The sequence below is a fragment of the Dendropsophus ebraccatus genome, chromosome 9, assembly GCF_027789765.1.
Source record: "Dendropsophus ebraccatus isolate aDenEbr1 chromosome 9, aDenEbr1.pat, whole genome shotgun sequence".
In the NCBI taxonomy this organism is placed as follows: Eukaryota; Metazoa; Chordata; class Amphibia; order Anura; family Hylidae; genus Dendropsophus; species Dendropsophus ebraccatus.
In genome coordinates this window covers 106,189,917-106,207,511 of record NC_091462.1, presented here as the reverse complement: position 1 = coordinate 106,207,511, position 17,595 = coordinate 106,189,917, and the positions used below count along the sequence as shown (strand labels likewise).

The window sequence follows — 17,595 nt, the reverse complement described above, 5'->3', positions numbered from 1 at the left end:
TCCCCATTTTGGGGATTGTGGGGGTTAGGAGGGTCAGACACCCACAGATCAGCTTGTTAATCTGCACGATGGGAATACCCCTTATACATGGGCAAACACAAACAGTCAAACCCCCTGACGTTACTAGGAGTGGGCAACTTTATACCGCGTAAGAGGGACTCCGACTCTCCCTAATGGCAGAAGTGCGAAGAGAGAATGATCAGGTATGTTGGATTCTGGTGGGAAGATAAGTGGAGTCTGGCAGCGGCCTTCTCCTCTCTTCCCATCCAGAATACATGGTCATGCCAAGCCAAGTGTGCATGTATATGAGGAGATAGGGACACTTAGCTGAGTGCCGAACCGACATTCACCAGACAACTGTCTAATGTGCATAGCCAGCTATAAAGAGTAGCTACAACCAAAACAAGGAATCGGTCAGCACAAACCCTTATTAAGTCCACTTAATGTCGGGCCCCGTGTGGAGAGAAAAAAAGGATGGGGTGCCAAACCACTTTTAAAAAGAGACAGTCTTTGCATCTAAATATTCATCAAGAAATGAAAGGAGGTGGCACTCACCATCTTGCTGTAATCCAAACTTTTATTAGGACATTTCAGATGCAGACATCAACGGTGTGCAGACGCCAGCAGGTAGGTGGTAACAGTCTGTTTCGCGGGTTACCGCTTCTACGGACCGTAGCGGTCCGTAGAAGCGGTAACCCGCGAAACAGACTGTTACCACCTACCTGCTGGCGTCTGCACACCGTTGATGTCTGCATCTGAAATGTCCTAATAAAAGTTTGGATTACAGCAAGATGGTGAGTGCCACCTCCTTTCATTTCTTGATGAATATTTAGATATAAAGAGTAGCTACCTGAAGCTTGGCCAATTTTCTTCCTTAAAGTGTACCTTCCAGGACGGCCTGCTTCAGGACCAGCAGCGAGATGCTCTGGAAATCTGGAAGTTCAGCTCTCCATGAATATGGAGATGCAACAAAACCATAATGTGTGCGACCCCAGTGCATCTGCTGATCAGGAAGCAGACTATTGTGACACCCCCCCCCCCATCTAAGTCCATAGGATAAGCCATAAATTAATATGAATAGGTGTGTCGCCCTTGCACATTGAGCACCCCTTTTATTCTCTATGGGGCTACCAGACATTTCCGATAGTTTTCGATCACTTTAGTAAATGAGCACTGATCTAATAGATCGGCACTTGTTTACTGAGGCTATTACACAGCACGATTATTGTGCAGCAAGGGCTGTATATATATCATTAGCGATGTCCGTGCAGCCCTTGCTGTATATAGTAAATAATGAACTGTATATGTTACCTCTCCACGCTGCCCGATGTCTTCCTGGGTTCTCCACACTTCCTGCAGCTACCAAAGCAACTTCTGAAGTTGCACTGGTGGCTGCAGAGAGCACAGAGAACCCACGAAGACACCGGGGAGAGCGGAGAGATAACAATCGGCAAACAAGGATTTTATGTCCGGACCAAAATACATGATCAGCTGATGATTGGTTCCTTTATTACACAGAGCGATTGGCCTGATTTGGCAGATTATCCCTCTATGTAACAGGGCCCTTAGGATCTGTTTGTATCCCAGTGATCAGACCCAATCGATCATCTTATCCCTTACCCTACACCCTACAGGATACCCCTATAAGGAGGAACTGACATGTTTTTCCCATAAAGCCCTGCTTTAACACTCCACATATAGCTGGGTCTCCGCAATAAGAAAAAGTACTGCTCAGTGATGGAAAAGATCCTCAAGAAGACAGCTTGAGGTGTCACAAGACAAGTCATGGTTCAACCGCTACTGGCAGCCGTCACGTCTAACAGTTGTAACTTAGATGAGGACGGCGATATTGGAACAAGAAGTCTTCATGTGACCCAATGTTATGCTACTTCTATAAATAAGGCCGCCGCCTCTGCCACCGCTCAATGAGGAAATGGAAAGACGATTCTGGAAATTATTTGGGCTTGGCGCACAACTGTAGAGACTTTACAGATGTCAAGAAATCATTTTAATAAGGTATCTAGAGATCTATTCCTTGAGCCCCTCATAGATGGAATCAACTAATCTGTAATACACTGGGCTGGATCTAGAACTCGGCAGTGAAGAGAATTCCGGATGTACAGCGAAGACGGACACAGAACAGGAGCAGAGAGATACTAATCAGTAACCCCATCATTGCTTTACTAATCAGATTTTTCTAAACATATTAAGATGTCCAAAAGCACATGATACCAATGTCATCCTTCAGTATGATAAGTGTCTGCTAGGTACACATATTGCTGCTCATCTTCCCTGACTGCGGCCTAAAGCTAAATGGTTTACTGAGGGCAGTGCCAGCCAACAAGAGTCTGATGTCTATGGCCAGATTTAGACAGTATGGGGTAGATTTATCAAACATGGTGTAAAGTGAAACTGGCCCAGTTGCCCCTAGCAACCAATCAGATTCCACCTTTCATTCCTCACAGACTCTTTGGAAAATGAAAGGTGGAATCTGATTGGCTGCCAGGGGCAACTGAGCCAGTTTCACTTTACACCATGTTTGATAAATCTCCCCCTACGTACCTACAAACATCTGAAGTGTAAGGCCAGATTTAGGGTCCTATTCCACAGGCCTATGGGGGCCCGATCAATAATGTAAATGAGGGCAGATCTTGTTTAAACCCGGTTCCGCGAGCAGCAGCAGCTTCGGTGCGGCCTGTCTGAGCTGACAGACCTCTCAGCCAATCACTGAGCCGTCTGTCAGCTCAGACAGGCCGCACCAAAGCTGCTGCTGCGCGTGGGACCGGAAGGAAGAAAGAGTGTAGGAGAAGACCTGCAACATGCTTAGGTAAAGTATGGTGCTTGTGAAATTGTCGGCTGCCCACCATGCATCTCTATTCCACACACCAACACGGGCTGGTGCCCGATGATTTTAGGTTTGATCCTAAATAAACGATCAGCCGATGACACGATCATCGGCTGATTGTTGTCCCTATTCCACGGAACGACAATCGGCCGAATCAGGCCGATTATCACTCAGTGGAATACGACTCTTAGACAGTACCTACCTACAAAAATCTGATGTGTATGGCCAGAGTACTCAGTACCTACCTACACAAATCTGACCTCTATGGCGAGATTTTGATCCTTAGTGGCAGCAGCAGAGGAGCATTCCACCCATTATTTTAGGTGGTCCAGACCCCAATTACATAATCATACCATGTTAATGACATCTTATAGAGCAGCTGTGACAGACACAGAGGAGATGACCCCGTTGTCAGAGGACTGGACACGGGACAGGAAAAGAAAAAAAAAACATGAAAGTTTCCCATACAAGGCAGAGAGATGGAAAGTGAATCATCTCATTAAATCCTCTTCGTTGCCAGGATCTTTGGCCTATTTCTCCAGGACACTGTGAGGAAGACTGGTGCCTGATTTGGTTATCTCTAGAGATGGCCCACAGCCAATGGTTTTCATTGTGGAAATTGGCTTTTGTCAAGTTATGCAAGGGCCAGATCAAAAGATGTGAATGGCAAGCAGTGCTTCTTCATTCATTTTACCCCCGGGGGAGGAACATTGTGCTGACACTATAAATCCACAGACACTGGGATACATTACAGAGCTCAGCACTCATCTGAATCAAGGAAAATTTAAAGGGATTCATCACGTAAATATACTTTCAAAAAAGTGTGACTCCTACAATATAAGTGATTCTTCTTTGACCTGGTGCGGTGAGCAAGCCCTGGATAACCAATTGTTAAGCACAAGGATGGAAATAAAATTCCATCAAGAACATGAGAATAAGCTGGAGATCCGACATGAGAATAAGATTTATCTAACATCAATCAAGAGAATGACCTAAAGTTCTACAAACAGAATGGGGATGGGCAAGCGGTCCGGCATGGCACGGCAATGGCACGAGAAGGCGCTCCGTCACCGGCATGAGAAGGCGCTCCGTCACCGGCACGAGAAGGCCCTCCGTCACCGGCATGAGAAGGCGCTCCGTCACCGGCACGAGAAGGCCCTCCGTCACCGGCACGAGAAGGATCCAAATGTTCAGCAAAAAATGAGGGAAGTGAGGGAATGAGTGACTTCAAGGTCCATAAAAAGAATAAGAATTACCTGAACAAACATCTGTAAAAGGCATGAGAATTAGCTGAAGGTCAATAAAGAGAATGAGAATGACATGAAAGGGTCGTCGCAGGAACAAGAATGACCACGGGCCCTTAAAACTGTATGAATATTTCTCAGTCGAATGATCATGAGCTAAAGGTCTATCAAGGGGACAAGAATGAACTAGAAGGTCCATCAAGAGAATGAAAAGGAGGTCCATAAAGAGAATGGAAATGACCTAAAGAGCCAACAAAATAATAAGAGTGAGCTTAAGGACCATCAAGGGAGAGAATGACCTGAAGGTCCATCAAATGAATAAGAATGACCTGAAGGTCCATCAAATGAATAAGAACAACCTGAACAACCATCAAGAGAATAAAAATGATTTGAGCATCAATTCAGTTAAAGAGAACGACCTAAAGGTTCATCTACTGAATGAGAATGACCTGATGTCCATCAAGGGAATAAAGTGTGAAAATGGAATGAGAAATGAGAATAAACTAAAGGTCCATAAAGAGAAGAATGATCCCAGGTCCACCAAAAGAATGAGGACAACCTTAATGTCCATCAACACAACAATAATGATCTGAAAATTCATCATCAAGAGGAAGAGAAAGCCAAATGCACATCAATGAGAACAACTTAAAAGGTCCATCATGGGGATGGGAATGACCTGAATGGGATCGATCTGATGGACCATAAGTGAAAGAAAATGAGCTGAACTTCTAACAAGGAGAAACAAAATTACCGAAAAGGTCATCAAGGGAGTGAGACTGACCTAAATTTTCGTCAAGAAGGTGAGAGTGACCTAAATCAAGTGAATGAGAATAACCTGAAGGTCTGCCAAGAAATGAGTATTACCTGAGGGTTCAACACAGGAATTAAAAAGGCCACAGAATACGATTATTAGAGATAAGCGAACCCGAGTGTGCGGCATTTGATTACCGGTGGCTAAAAAAGTTGGATGCTGTCCTAGGTAGTCCTGGAAAACATGGCTATACCCATGTTTTACAGGCCACCTTAGGGCTGCATCCAATTTCTGCAGCCACCGGTGATCAAATGCGGATTCGGACGAACACGAGCGTGCTTGAGGTTCACTCATCTATAAATATCATGCCTTTCTGCAGAAGTCATCTGCATTTCCATCTCTGAACGTCAATGGTTTCATCAGCTGATCCGAATGAAAGTCACCACCACGAGGAGCATCATATATAATATAGTGGATTATAACATCATCTGGTAGAAGGAATGGCCAGAAGGCAAGGCAATCAGGTGCTGCCACAATATCTGCGGTATTTATAAAGCAGACATGTCAGACATATCCTATAATCCTATCCTACATCCTATACACTTTCTGCATCGGGATGTCATGGTAATGGGGCACCCTTCAGTTGCTGGGACAATGCCGTTGGCACCATATCCCCAGAATTCTGGAAGGAAGAGGGGACGTGTGAGTTTGGCTTTGAAACTGATCCCCTCTTCTCCCACCAGTGATACAGGAAGTTTCCCCAAAGCTTCTTCCTTTGCAGGAAGGATGACCCCCTATGAGCCCTGTACATTGACTTTAAAAGTCTTGCGGATAATTTGCTTCCCTTTTTGTTTTCTATCCCCAGTCTGTGAAAAACAAGAATTAAAACAAAGGCGACTCTGTTTGCTGGGCCAAACAGAAGGGACACATAAAAGGAGGTAGGAACGGGCAACTAACGGAGCAACGGGGTCTGCGGACGATCTATTATGTGTGTATCCCGTAAATATACACCTATGCATATGTATGCTTCGGGAATATGTGATTGTACGGTTTGTATACTTATCAAAATGTTAATGTGGACAGTCAGGAACAGCAGTCCCCATGGCCTGATTTACTGTTGCATACAGTCATTTTTTGCTGTAATTATTGGATTTAAAGGGGAACTATTAGCAGGTTAGATGGATCAAACCTGCTGATATGTCCCTATTGCACAGAAGAAGCAGAAGAGGAAGGGATAGCTCTTATCTTCCTCCTCAGCACAGTTCTGGTGCAGTTAGGGTACTATTACACTAAGCAATTTTTCGACAATTAACGATCTTAAACGATCGCTATGGCGAACGACCTGAAATCATTCGCCCAGTTACACAGAACGATGATTGTTACTTATGATCGTTCTTGCAATCGCCTTGTCGTCGCTAGTGCATTCATCGCTACTGCGAACGACTGAACAATGTCTTATTCCTTGCGAACGATTTGTCACGATAAAAATGGGTCCAAATTCTATCAAACGACTATTAATTTCTTGTTAGCCGTTTAATCGATGTCTAATATTACACTAAACGATTAGCTGGCGAGCTGGCCGGGGGTGGATCGGCGCTATGGGGGCGGGCAGGGCTTCTAACGGTCTCACCAGACCTTGGAGCAAAAGACCAAGGGCCCTATTACACGGGACGATTATTGTTAAAAAAAATCGTTAGATCGTTCGGACGCTACCCTACCAAGAGGGATTAGGATTGGACAGGACAGGACAACAGCTGCTTTCTGGCCTAGAAGTGGGAGATGGCAGTGACTGTGGGGGCGCCAAGAGAAGGTGAAGGTGCTATTAAGTTTAATCTGCATACAAAAAACTACACACTGAGGGAAACTCTTGGAGTTGCATGCTCACTAGGGAGCTACATAATAGGGCACCCACCTAATAGGGAAAACTACCTGGAGTAACCTATGTAATCTAAAAGGCCTTTTACACTGGCTGTTTTTCAGTCAGGAGTGGTGCTAGAAACGTCCCTTCAGCCGATTGTCAGTAAAAGTAACAGTGATCAGCCAAAAAACGGGAAAATGGCTGATCCTTGGCTGATTGAATCTTTCGGTCGGGCTTTAACATTTACTATTATGGGCTGCAAATCTCCCTGTGTAAACACTAGAGGGGGGACTTATCAAGACTGGCGTACTCACCCAGACCCCTTTTTCCCAGCTGAATTAACTAAGCGAAGCGCACCGTTTGGTGAATCCAGCCGGCCGTGTGCCTGACCATGCACCCGGTGTACCAAATCTACACCTGCTTCCCTGCCTTGTCGCACCTCCTCCCCGCCTTGCATAGAACACTGTTAGCGGCTCCAAACATCGCTGCAAAAGCGCTCCCTTACTATAGTTTGTGTGCTGTGTTCGGTATCAACACATCTAGGAAAACGTTCTTTTAATCCAGCGCAGAGGGCAGGCAGAGTTCCATGAACCCGGGACAGAGCCTGGGCCGTAACTAGTCATGGCTTTCTGGTTTAAGGTTACAAACCCACTTGCCGGATCTGCAGCGAGTCTCCTTGCAGCGTTTTTGCAGCGAGACTCGCTGCAGATCCTGGCCCTATACTTTCAATAGCAGAGAAACTCGCAGCAGGGATGTACATCCCTGCTGCGATTTTGTCTGCAGCCCGCCCCATTAACCCCCCGGCCGCCGGACATTATACATTACCAGGTCCCCGTTCCTGCTTGCTTCGGGGCTCCCGGTGTCTTCACGGCCCGCCCGGCCAATCAGTGCGCTGCGGCGGGGCAGCGCACTGATTGGCCGGGCGGAACGTGCCGGGAGCCGCTGAAGCAAGCAGGAGCCGGGATCAGGTAATGTACATCGCCCGCAGCCCCCGGCCGCACGATCGCCCCCAGCCCCGCAGCCCCCGACCGCACCATTGCCCGCAGCCCCCGGCCGCACGATCGCCCCCAGCCCTGCAGCCCCCGACCTCACGATCGCCCCCAGCATCGCAGCCCCCGGACGCACGATCGCCCCCAGCGGGCGATCGTGGGGCTGGGGGCTGCGGGCGATCATGCGGCCGGGGGCTGCGAAGCTGCGGGCGATCGTTGTTCACCAAAAAATATTTTCTTTCAAATCAATTGGTACCAGAAAGTGCTAGAGATTTGTAACTTCTATAAAAAAAAATTCTCCAGTCTTCCAGTACTTAAAGGGGTACTCTGGCAATTTTTTTCTTTCAACTGGTGTCAGAGAGTTATATAGAATTGTAATTTACTTCTATTTAAAAAATCTCCACTCTCCAAGTACTTATCAGCTGCTGTATGTTTTGCAGGAAGTGATGTATTATTGACACAGTGCTCTCTGCTGACACCTCTGTCCATGTCTGGAACTGTCCAGAGCAGTAGCAAATCCCCATAGAAAGCCTCTCCTGCTCTGGACAGTTCCTGACATAGACAGGTGGCAGCAGAGAGCACTGTGTCAGACTAGAGAGAATACACCACTTCCTGCAGGACATACAGCAGCTGATAAGTACTGGAAGACTGGAGATTTTTTAATAGAAGTAAATTACAAATCTCTGGCACTTTCTAACACCAGTTGATTTGAAAGAAAAAAAAGCTGATGAACAAACCATTTAAAGTATCCTAATGTCTCCTGGATTATTAGATACTGATATATATTCAGTCATTCTCTAATCACTCTATACAGCCCATACATATTATAACAAAACTTTACAACTACAATACAAACCACCAATCAGCTTGGATTCTCCGGCTCCCCGTGAATCACGACCGATCCCTGACAGGCGGCTACGGGTTACTGCACATTCTCTATGACAATACGGCTTTCGATTTCCACAGTAATATATGTTCAAAGAGAATGGGAATGAGCTCAAAGACATCTCACCTGTGAGCAGCCAAGTGTGCCCAGGTACATGCAATGGTGCAAGCATTCAGGTGAGCTGGGAGCAGACGGCGAGCAGGTGGGCGCAGTGATGGATCAGTCAGCGGGTAGGAGAGCGGTGGCGGCTCTACACAACATAGGAGCACGGCCTGATAAAACTGCCCATCATGGGGCTGTACGTTACAGTGTATGCACAATAATAATGTGTCCTCCTCCTCACTGACCCGTGGCCGGTGTGTAATGAAAGGCGCAAGCACGCACCACCGATCTCCAGCAATGAGAAGACTGCAACTGGTTTCCTTCTCCACAGTAGAAGAAGAAAAAAAGAATAATCTAATTTCCCGTTTGATGTATGACTTGTCACAATAGGCCGGAGCGCTGTACTGTCTGGGGATCTAGAGCTCATGGGATGTGTGTACATGTAATACTCCAGGTGCAGCCAGATAGCGGGAGAAGTCTGAAAGTGGATGTCTACCGTACAACACCACTTCACAGTTTATACATAGAGAAATAAGCGATATAGAAACTGAGTCACAATATACTGCAATATTATCCTTCTTATATCCTGTATTATTCTCCAGAGCTGCACTCACTATTCTGCTGGTGGGGTCACTGTGTATATACATTACATTACTTATCCTGTACTGATCCTGAGTTACATCCTGTATTATACTCCAGAGCTGCACTCACTATTCTGCTGGTGGGGTCACTGTGTACATACATTACATTACTGATCCTGTACTGATCCTGAGTTACATCCTGTATTATACTCCAGTGCTGCACTCACTATTCTGCTGGTGGGGTCACTGTGTATATACATTACATTACTTATCCTGTACTGATCCTGAGTTACATCCTGTATTATACTCCAGAGCTGCACTCACTATTCTGCTGGTGGGGTCACTGTGTACATACATTACATTACTTATCCTGTACTGATCCTGAGTTACATCCTGTATTATACTCCAGAGCTGCACTCACTATTCTTCTGTTGGGGTCACTGTGTACATACATTACATTACTTATCCTGTACTGATCCTGAGTTACATCCTGTATTATACTCCAGAGCTGCACACACTATTCTTCTGGTGGGGTCACTGTGTACATACATTACATTACTAATCCTGAATTACATCCTGTATTATTCTCCAGAGCTGCACTCACTATTCTGCTGGTGGGGTCACTGTGTATATACATTACATTACTGATCCTGTATTATACTCCAGAGCTGCACTCACTATTCTGCTGGTGGGGTCACTGTACACATACATTACATTACTAATCCTGAATTACACCCTGTATTATACTCCCAGAGCGGCACTCACTATTCTGCTAGTGGATTAATAACATTGCTCACATAGGTAGACACCACTGGCGCACACTCACCACAGCTGTCCCACGCTCACTATGGAGTGGTAGAGAATCCACAGAGTACCCATCATGATCATGTTGGCGCATCCAGTAATCACAATAAAAGCTGAAACCACGAGGCCCAGCAGAGCAATGTTGTCCAGGTGGGCATCCATGGCTGACCAGTCTAGCCCCCAGAGAACGGTGGGCGCGTGGCTGATGGCATCCATGCCAATTTTACCTCCAAAATATCGCTTGATGTTGTCTAGATGCAGCCGGCATGGCAGCAATCCCCGCTCCCCGATCAGCTGCTTGTTTTGGTGATACGCCACGAGAAACGCCACAACTGCAAGAGAGAGGAAGAGACAGGAATTAATGGACGGGGGTCGTACAGTGCTCCACATCATACAGCCTAGTATTGTCTGACAGTATGGCGCCCCCATTGTACATGGCCATAAAATACGGTTCATATACTGTCCACTTTGTAGATGGCATTGGACCCATTCTAGTCTATGGGCCAATGTACAGATCACACATTGTGCCCTGTGGGACTATGTGCTGTCATTGATGGCCATGTCTATTCAATGCAATGTGCCCTCAACCTGCGGCTCACCAGGTGCTGCAGATCTACAACTCCCATAATGCCCTGACAGCTGCATGGAGTTGGGTGTTGTAATCTTGCAGGAGTCGGAGAGCCGCAAGTTGGGGAGCTATGGACAAACGAGACGCAAATAAGAAGTGCCATCCCCTCCCCCTCCTAATAAAGTCACTTTCATTGCAGTAGGCGAACATTATCTGCCCCGTAAATGCAGCCCACCATGGTCGGGCGGAAGTGCTTTCCCTGCGCGGACTGTCTGAGGGATTAATGACTGTACATAAGCCCAAGACTGCCCCCATGTAAGAGTATGACAGTTCTTGAAGAGACTAATATTAACACTTGAGTACAGTAAGTCTGTTTCCTCCAGATCCATCCTGAAAACTGAGGGGAATTCATAGAAATGACAGCAGATTGCACAACAGCATCATGTGTCAGCAGCCAGTGCATTAACCCTACTGACTACCAGAAGACAACGTCTGCTCGATCGTCCTCACTGACCTAACGGGGTGGGGGAACCGGGGCCAATAACCAACACAGCCAAGGCTAAGGAACATGAAGAACATGGTGTTGGATGGTCCTCAACGACCTACCGAAGTGGGGGATCCAGGGCCAATGAAACACACAGCCAAGGCTGAGGAACATGAAGAACATGGTGCTGGATGGTCCTCACCAACCTACCAGAATAGGATACACGGGCCAATGAAAAACACAGCCAAGGCTGCAGAACATGAAGAACGTGGTGCTGGATGGTCCTCACTGACCTACCAGAATGGGGGATCCCGGGCCAATGAAAAACACAGCCAAGGCCGAGGAACATGGAGAACATGGTGCTGGATGGTCCTCAACGACCTACCGGAATAGGGGATCCCGGGCCAATGAAAAACACAGTCAAGGCTGAGGAACAAGAAGGAAGTAGTGTCCAAAACAATAATACTGCAACATAAGGACCACAGAATACCGACATAGTCCCATAGTATTACCAAACTGTGCCATAAAGTGCCTAGTGAGTATACAATGGCATTACTGTGCTGGTCAGCTGTTTGGACCCAGAGACTATTTAAAAACCACCACCAACTGAGCAAGACATGATCCCCTGAGCTTTATTGTGGGTGCTCTTGGAATATAGATCCCCATTACTGGTGCGTATAGAGTTGTAAGGTGGAGGGGGGATGGACAATTATTCCAGTGCTTCATCCTGACCCTATAGTGTGCCAGAGACTGGAACATTTCCTGCAAGATACATTCAGGCAATGCCTGCGCCCTTCTGCAACTTTTTCTTCTCTGGCTTCTATCCTTTCAGCTGTGATTTCTGCACGCGACATCAGCAGAAAAATACAGCGAGCAACAAAACGAAGTATTCATGACCCGGGTGTAGTGACAGGAACTCTGTGTCACCCGGGAAATCCCTACACATCCCTGGTGATCAGAGGGCAAGCGTTTCCTGGACTAAATGCAGAACACAGGACATTTCTGCCTAGTGTGGATGATCTGAATAATTGCAAGTATATACGATGTACTGACGTTCACAATCCACAATTTAAGCACATATATCTATCAGGCCATAACATTAAAGCCACCCACCTAGTATTGTGTCGTGGCCCATCCATATCCGGACCCCATATCCCTGTGATGTCTCCTGTGGTATCAGCATCCTGTAAGGTGTGGGGACCCCATATCCCTGTGATGTCTCCTGTAGTATCATCATCCTGTAAGGTGTGAGGTGCGGACCCCATATCCCTGTGATATCAGCATCCTGTAAGGTGTGAGGTGTGGACCCCACATCCCTGTGATGTCTCCTGTGGTATCAGCATCATGTAAGGTGTGAGGACCCCATATCCCTGTGATGTCTCCTGTAGTATCAGCATCCTGTAAGGTGTGAGGTGCGGACCCCATATCCCTGTTATGTCTCCTGTGGTATCAGCATCCTGTAAGGTGTGAGGACCCCATATCCCTGTGATGTCTCCTGTGGTATCAGCATCCTGTAAGGTGTGAGGACCCCATATCCCTGTGATGTCTCCTGTGGTATCAGCATCCTGTAAGGTGTGAGGACCACATATCCCTGTGATGTCCCCTGTGGTATCAGAAGCAGCCTGGGTATTATTCTGCTCATAGAGGCCGCTGCCATGATTGGGGGGGGGGGGGCTTGGTGTGTACAATGGTTAGGTAGGTGGTCGGTGTCACAGTACCACCCACATGATGCCAGGACACAAGGTCTCCAGTAAAACAGTCTTTTTTCCATTGTCTGTAACCATGAACACCATATAAGACCCCATATCAACCAGAGAGAGCTGAGGGTAGCCGAGTTGATCTGGTGCTTTGTAATGCTGCATTTCCCTTGCAGAGACACGGACTGGTCAGCCACTTCCCCAAACAACCGATCATCATCTGGTGCCCTTTGAAGGGTATTTCCACCCTGGCATCCATTCCTGTATTGCTCACATGCATCTAAAATCTAAAGAAAAATTGTGGAAACTAGCTAATAATTTTGTGTCCACAGCTTTTATGCAGATCTATGTGTCTCCATGGTAACAGACTACAAACATACCCTGTGTAGTCTGATCTGGCAGTCATGTGTTCCTTGCTCTTCTACTGTCAGTAAGTAACACATGACTACAGGATCAGACTACACAGGGTTTGTTTGTAGTCTGTAACCATGGAGACACATAGATCTGCATACTAGCATTAAACACATAACGATAAAAGATTTTTAACCAAGATTATTTATAACATTGCTCCATTTTTTGCGCAATGCCACCCACACAGGAGAGTGCTAATCACAGACCCAAGACAGAGGCCTCCCACAGGATTTACATTCTGCTCTGCAGCAGGGTCAATTTTTTATTTTTAACCCCATTCTTAATTATGAACATGAGTGTTCACCCAAATACAATTTTCCACGGTTATTTCAATAAAATTCTGAAGAGCAGCGTAAAACCACAGCCTATTAGAGAGCCGGGGGAAGGGGGGGGGTGATGTTAGGAAAAGAGTGGGATCACCGGGACTGATGAGAACACAGAATCCTCCAGTCTGATGTCTACCCTATTATAGGGATATAATGAACGCGCCGCAGACGCCTGCCATAGAGTTCTTTTTTTTTTTCTTTTTTTTTTTTTACTTGTAACTTCAAAAAGTTACATTACTACAGGATCCATATTCTTCATGGTTTCCCTTCAGGTAAAGATTTTCCAGAATTACAGCAATGCCAATATTGTATTAATAGTGAACCTGTGGTAATAAGGGGGGACATCAAAGACACGGCATTATAACTTTCTCCAGGCATTCTATATTAATAAAGAACAAAAAAAAAAAGGGGGGGGGGGGCAAAAATTATGAATCTCAGCCGTCTGTGCTTCAGACTAACTGACAGGAAGTAGCTGTCTAGCACTCTGTCTGTACTGTGTCCCCTGGTCACCCAGAATGATCACTCCCAGAGGCCCCCCAACAAGCAGCTTTTCAACACTCACCTCTTGCCCATTCCTGCCCCAGACATTCAGACACTCACCTCTTGCCCATTCCTGCCCCAGACATTCAGACACTCACCTCTTGCCCATTCCTGCCCTAGACATTCAGACACTCACCTCTTGCCCATTTCTGCCTCAGACATTCAGAGCCTTACCTCTCCCTATTCCTGCCTCAGACATTCAGACACTCACCTCTTGCCCATTTCTGCCCTGGACATTCAGAAACTTACCTCTCCCTATTCCTGCCTCAGACATTCAGATACTTACCTCTCCCCATTCCTGCCCTATTCAGATACTCACCTCTCCCAATTCCTGACCCAGACATTCAGACACTCACGCAAAAAAAACTAATTTGGTCAGCTCTCCTACAAGACCCTCACCTCTCCAAATTCTGGCACTAGACATTCAGATACTTACCTCTCCTCATTCCTGTCCCAGACATTCAGATACTCACCTCTCCCTGATTGCTGCCCCAACATTCAGATACTAACCTCTTCCACAGTCCAGCCCCAGGCATTCAGGCACTCACCTCTTATCTCTCTACATTCCTGTCCTTCCTTCACTTCCAGATGCTACTTCAGTTGCTTGTGGTGGCACATAGTATCAGCGGGAAATAGGAAAAGCTATGTGGAACATGCAGAGGATTTAGATGTATGATAACCTATATCTAAGGGTGTGCAACACTATTTGTTATCAAGTGATCAAATGTTTACTATGTCAGACAAACAGGACAACTGAGAAAAAGTATAGGATAAAGAAGAGATCAATGCAGGAGGAAGTAGCTGACTTGTCCTCCTGCTTATATTTCAACACATATCAACAAAGCTGTGGCCCGAGACTGAACCGGAAAAGACATGGCGTGTTAACTAATAAACCTAATATGTAGTTTTTGGTGACATTTTTGGTCAGATTGTATACCAGCTTCAGCCGGCCTATGTGGTGAGGACAACATCCACAGGTAAAACGCCAGCGACTCTTATCCCTTCTGCTCAATAGTAGAAACCCCCTAAGGTCGGATATATCTCATGTACTGGTGAATGCACAATGTAATTCACCATCTTCATAGTGAACCATGCTGTTGATACACGACCCCCGTTCAATGCAAAAAATTCCCAAGGGGGGACATCAGGCCAGGAATGCATCATGGGCGGTCGGTTTGCTTACGATGCGTTGCCCAGTTTAAGGCTCTTAATTGAAGACAGCGTCCATGATGTTTGGCGGGGGGTGAGGGGGGCATCTGCCAAGTAAACATTAGAGCGCGGATCTGGCCGAGGTTATCAGGAATGTTCCACTGCAATCACCGTCTCAGCCAAGAGATGCGGTGCTCATCCACTCACCAGGGCCGCCATCTGACTCATGAGATCGCTGCTGCCAAAATGGTTTTCATTAAGATAAATGTGCAACTTGCACAACCCTAGGCCGGTCTATGGGGCGACGGCCAGGGTTAGGCCGGTCTATGGGGCGACGGCCAGGGTTAGGCCGGTCTATGGGGCGACGGCCAGGGTTAGGCCGGTCTATGGGGCGACGGCCAGGGTTAGGCCGGTCTATGGGGCGACGGCCAGGGTTAGGCCGGTCTATGGGGCGACGGCCAGGGTTAGGCCGGTCTATGGGGCGACGGCCAGGGTTAGGCCGGTCTATGGGGCGACGGCCAGGGTTAGGCCGGTCTATGGGGCGACGGCCAGGGTTAGGCCGGTCTATGGGGCGACGGCCAGGATTAAAGGAGCCCTCTGGGCGAAACTGATTTACAGTGCTGACTAATGCCGGCCTCAAGGGGGGCAGAGTCTGACAGAAGACATCAAAAAGCACAGAACAGATTCCTCTTTGTGTCATACATGATGCAGGTCCTCGGGTTATTATGAGGTCACTGGCTGTTATTTTGGGGGGAATGGCTGGCACCATTATAGCTAAGACTGTAGTTGTCATAGTTATGGGGGGTTGTGGTTGTCACTTGCTCCCATTTACACGGACAGTCAGACACAGTTTGACAAATCTCCATAGTGTACGCTCCGCTGGGATCCCTTACGCGCCGCAAGAAACTGACAGTTCACACAATGGAGCGTGCGTCCGCATCCAAATACATCGGCCGGTATTGCAGTACCATCCAGATGATTTATTGCCAATGTATTTGGATGCTCTTTTGTGATTTTTTCTGACACCGGCCATTCCGTGACCCGGTCACATAACGGCCGGTGTTTTACAAAGTGTGATCATGGCCTATAGGTATATACAGCAGAGTATATACCCTCACTTACAGTATATAGGTGCATACAGCGGAATATATACTCTCATTCATAGTATATAGGTGTATACAGTGGAGTATATATCCTCACTCACAGTATATAGGTGTATACAGAGGAGTATATATCCTCACTCACAGTATATAGGTGTATACAGATGAGTATGTACCCTCACTCACAGTATATAGGTGTATACAGCGGAGTATATACCCTCACTCACAGTATATAGGTGTATACAGCGGATTATATACCCTCACTCACAGTATATAGGTGTATACAGATAAGTATGTACCGTCACTCACAGTATATAGGTGTATACAGCGGAGTATATACCCTCACTCACAGTATATAGGTGTATACGGCGGAGTATATACCCTCACTCACAGTATATAGGTGTATACAGCGGAGTACATACCCTCATTCACAGTATATAGGTGTATACAGAGGAGTATATACCCTCACTCACAGTATATAGGTGTATACAGCGGATTATATACCCTCACTCACAGTATATAGGTGTATACAGAGGAGTATATACCCTCACTCACAGTACATAGGTGTATACAGAGGGGTATATACCCTCACTCACAGTATATAGGTGTATACAGAGGGGTATATACCCTCACTCACAGTATATAGCAGCTGTAGCCCTCAGCAGCACTATTCTAGTAAGCCAGTATGTGCCGGGCAGGAGGGACACCCGGTGCCGGCTATTCTGCTTCCCCTCCGGGACCTTCTCCTCCTCAGCCGCCCTTTCTTTCCCTTTCCTTCTCCTCAGCCCGGATTCCCCGTTCCCAGCTGTCATGCTGCCGCTGGGCGCCGCCATCTTGAAGCTCACACTGCGCATGCGTCACTCCTCTCCTGGACAACAGCGCGGCGGGGAGCGGCATCTCTGTGTGTATGGACCGGCACTGCCTGGGGATGATCAGGGGGGCTCTGCAGTGCCTGGGGGTGGTCAGGGGGGGGGGGGCTCTGCAGTGCCTGGGGGTGGTCAGGGGGGGGGGGGGGCTCTGCAGTGCCTGGGGGTGGTCGGGGGGGGGGGGGGGGCTCTGCAGTGCCTGGGGGTGGTCGGGGGGGGGGGGGGGCTCTGCAGTGCCTGGGGGTGGTCGGGGGGGGGGGGGGGGGCTCTGCAGTGCCTGGGGGTGGTCGGGGGGGGGGGGGGGGGGGGGGCTCTGCAGTGCCTGGGGGTGGTCGGGGGGGGGGGGGGGGGGCTCTGCAGTGCCTGGGGGTGGTCGGGGGGGGGGGGGGGGGGG

At 47.6% G+C, this 17,595-nt stretch overlaps 1 protein-coding gene across 1 annotated transcript in view; it reads right to left on the bottom strand.

Annotated features, from left to right (window-relative positions):
* LMF1 (lipase maturation factor 1) overlaps positions 1-17,168 on the bottom strand; it is a 192,355-nt gene extending 175,187 nt beyond the window's left edge. Inside the window, exons 1-2 of the mRNA XM_069982140.1 lie at positions 16,973-17,168; positions 10,083-10,392 (exon numbers count right to left, since the gene is read on the bottom strand). Coding sequence (XP_069838241.1) covers positions 10,083-10,392; positions 16,973-17,168 — 506 coding nt within the window. The remainder of the gene's footprint in view (positions 1-10,082; positions 10,393-16,972) is intronic.
* Between the last annotated feature and the right edge of the window lie 427 nt (positions 17,169-17,595).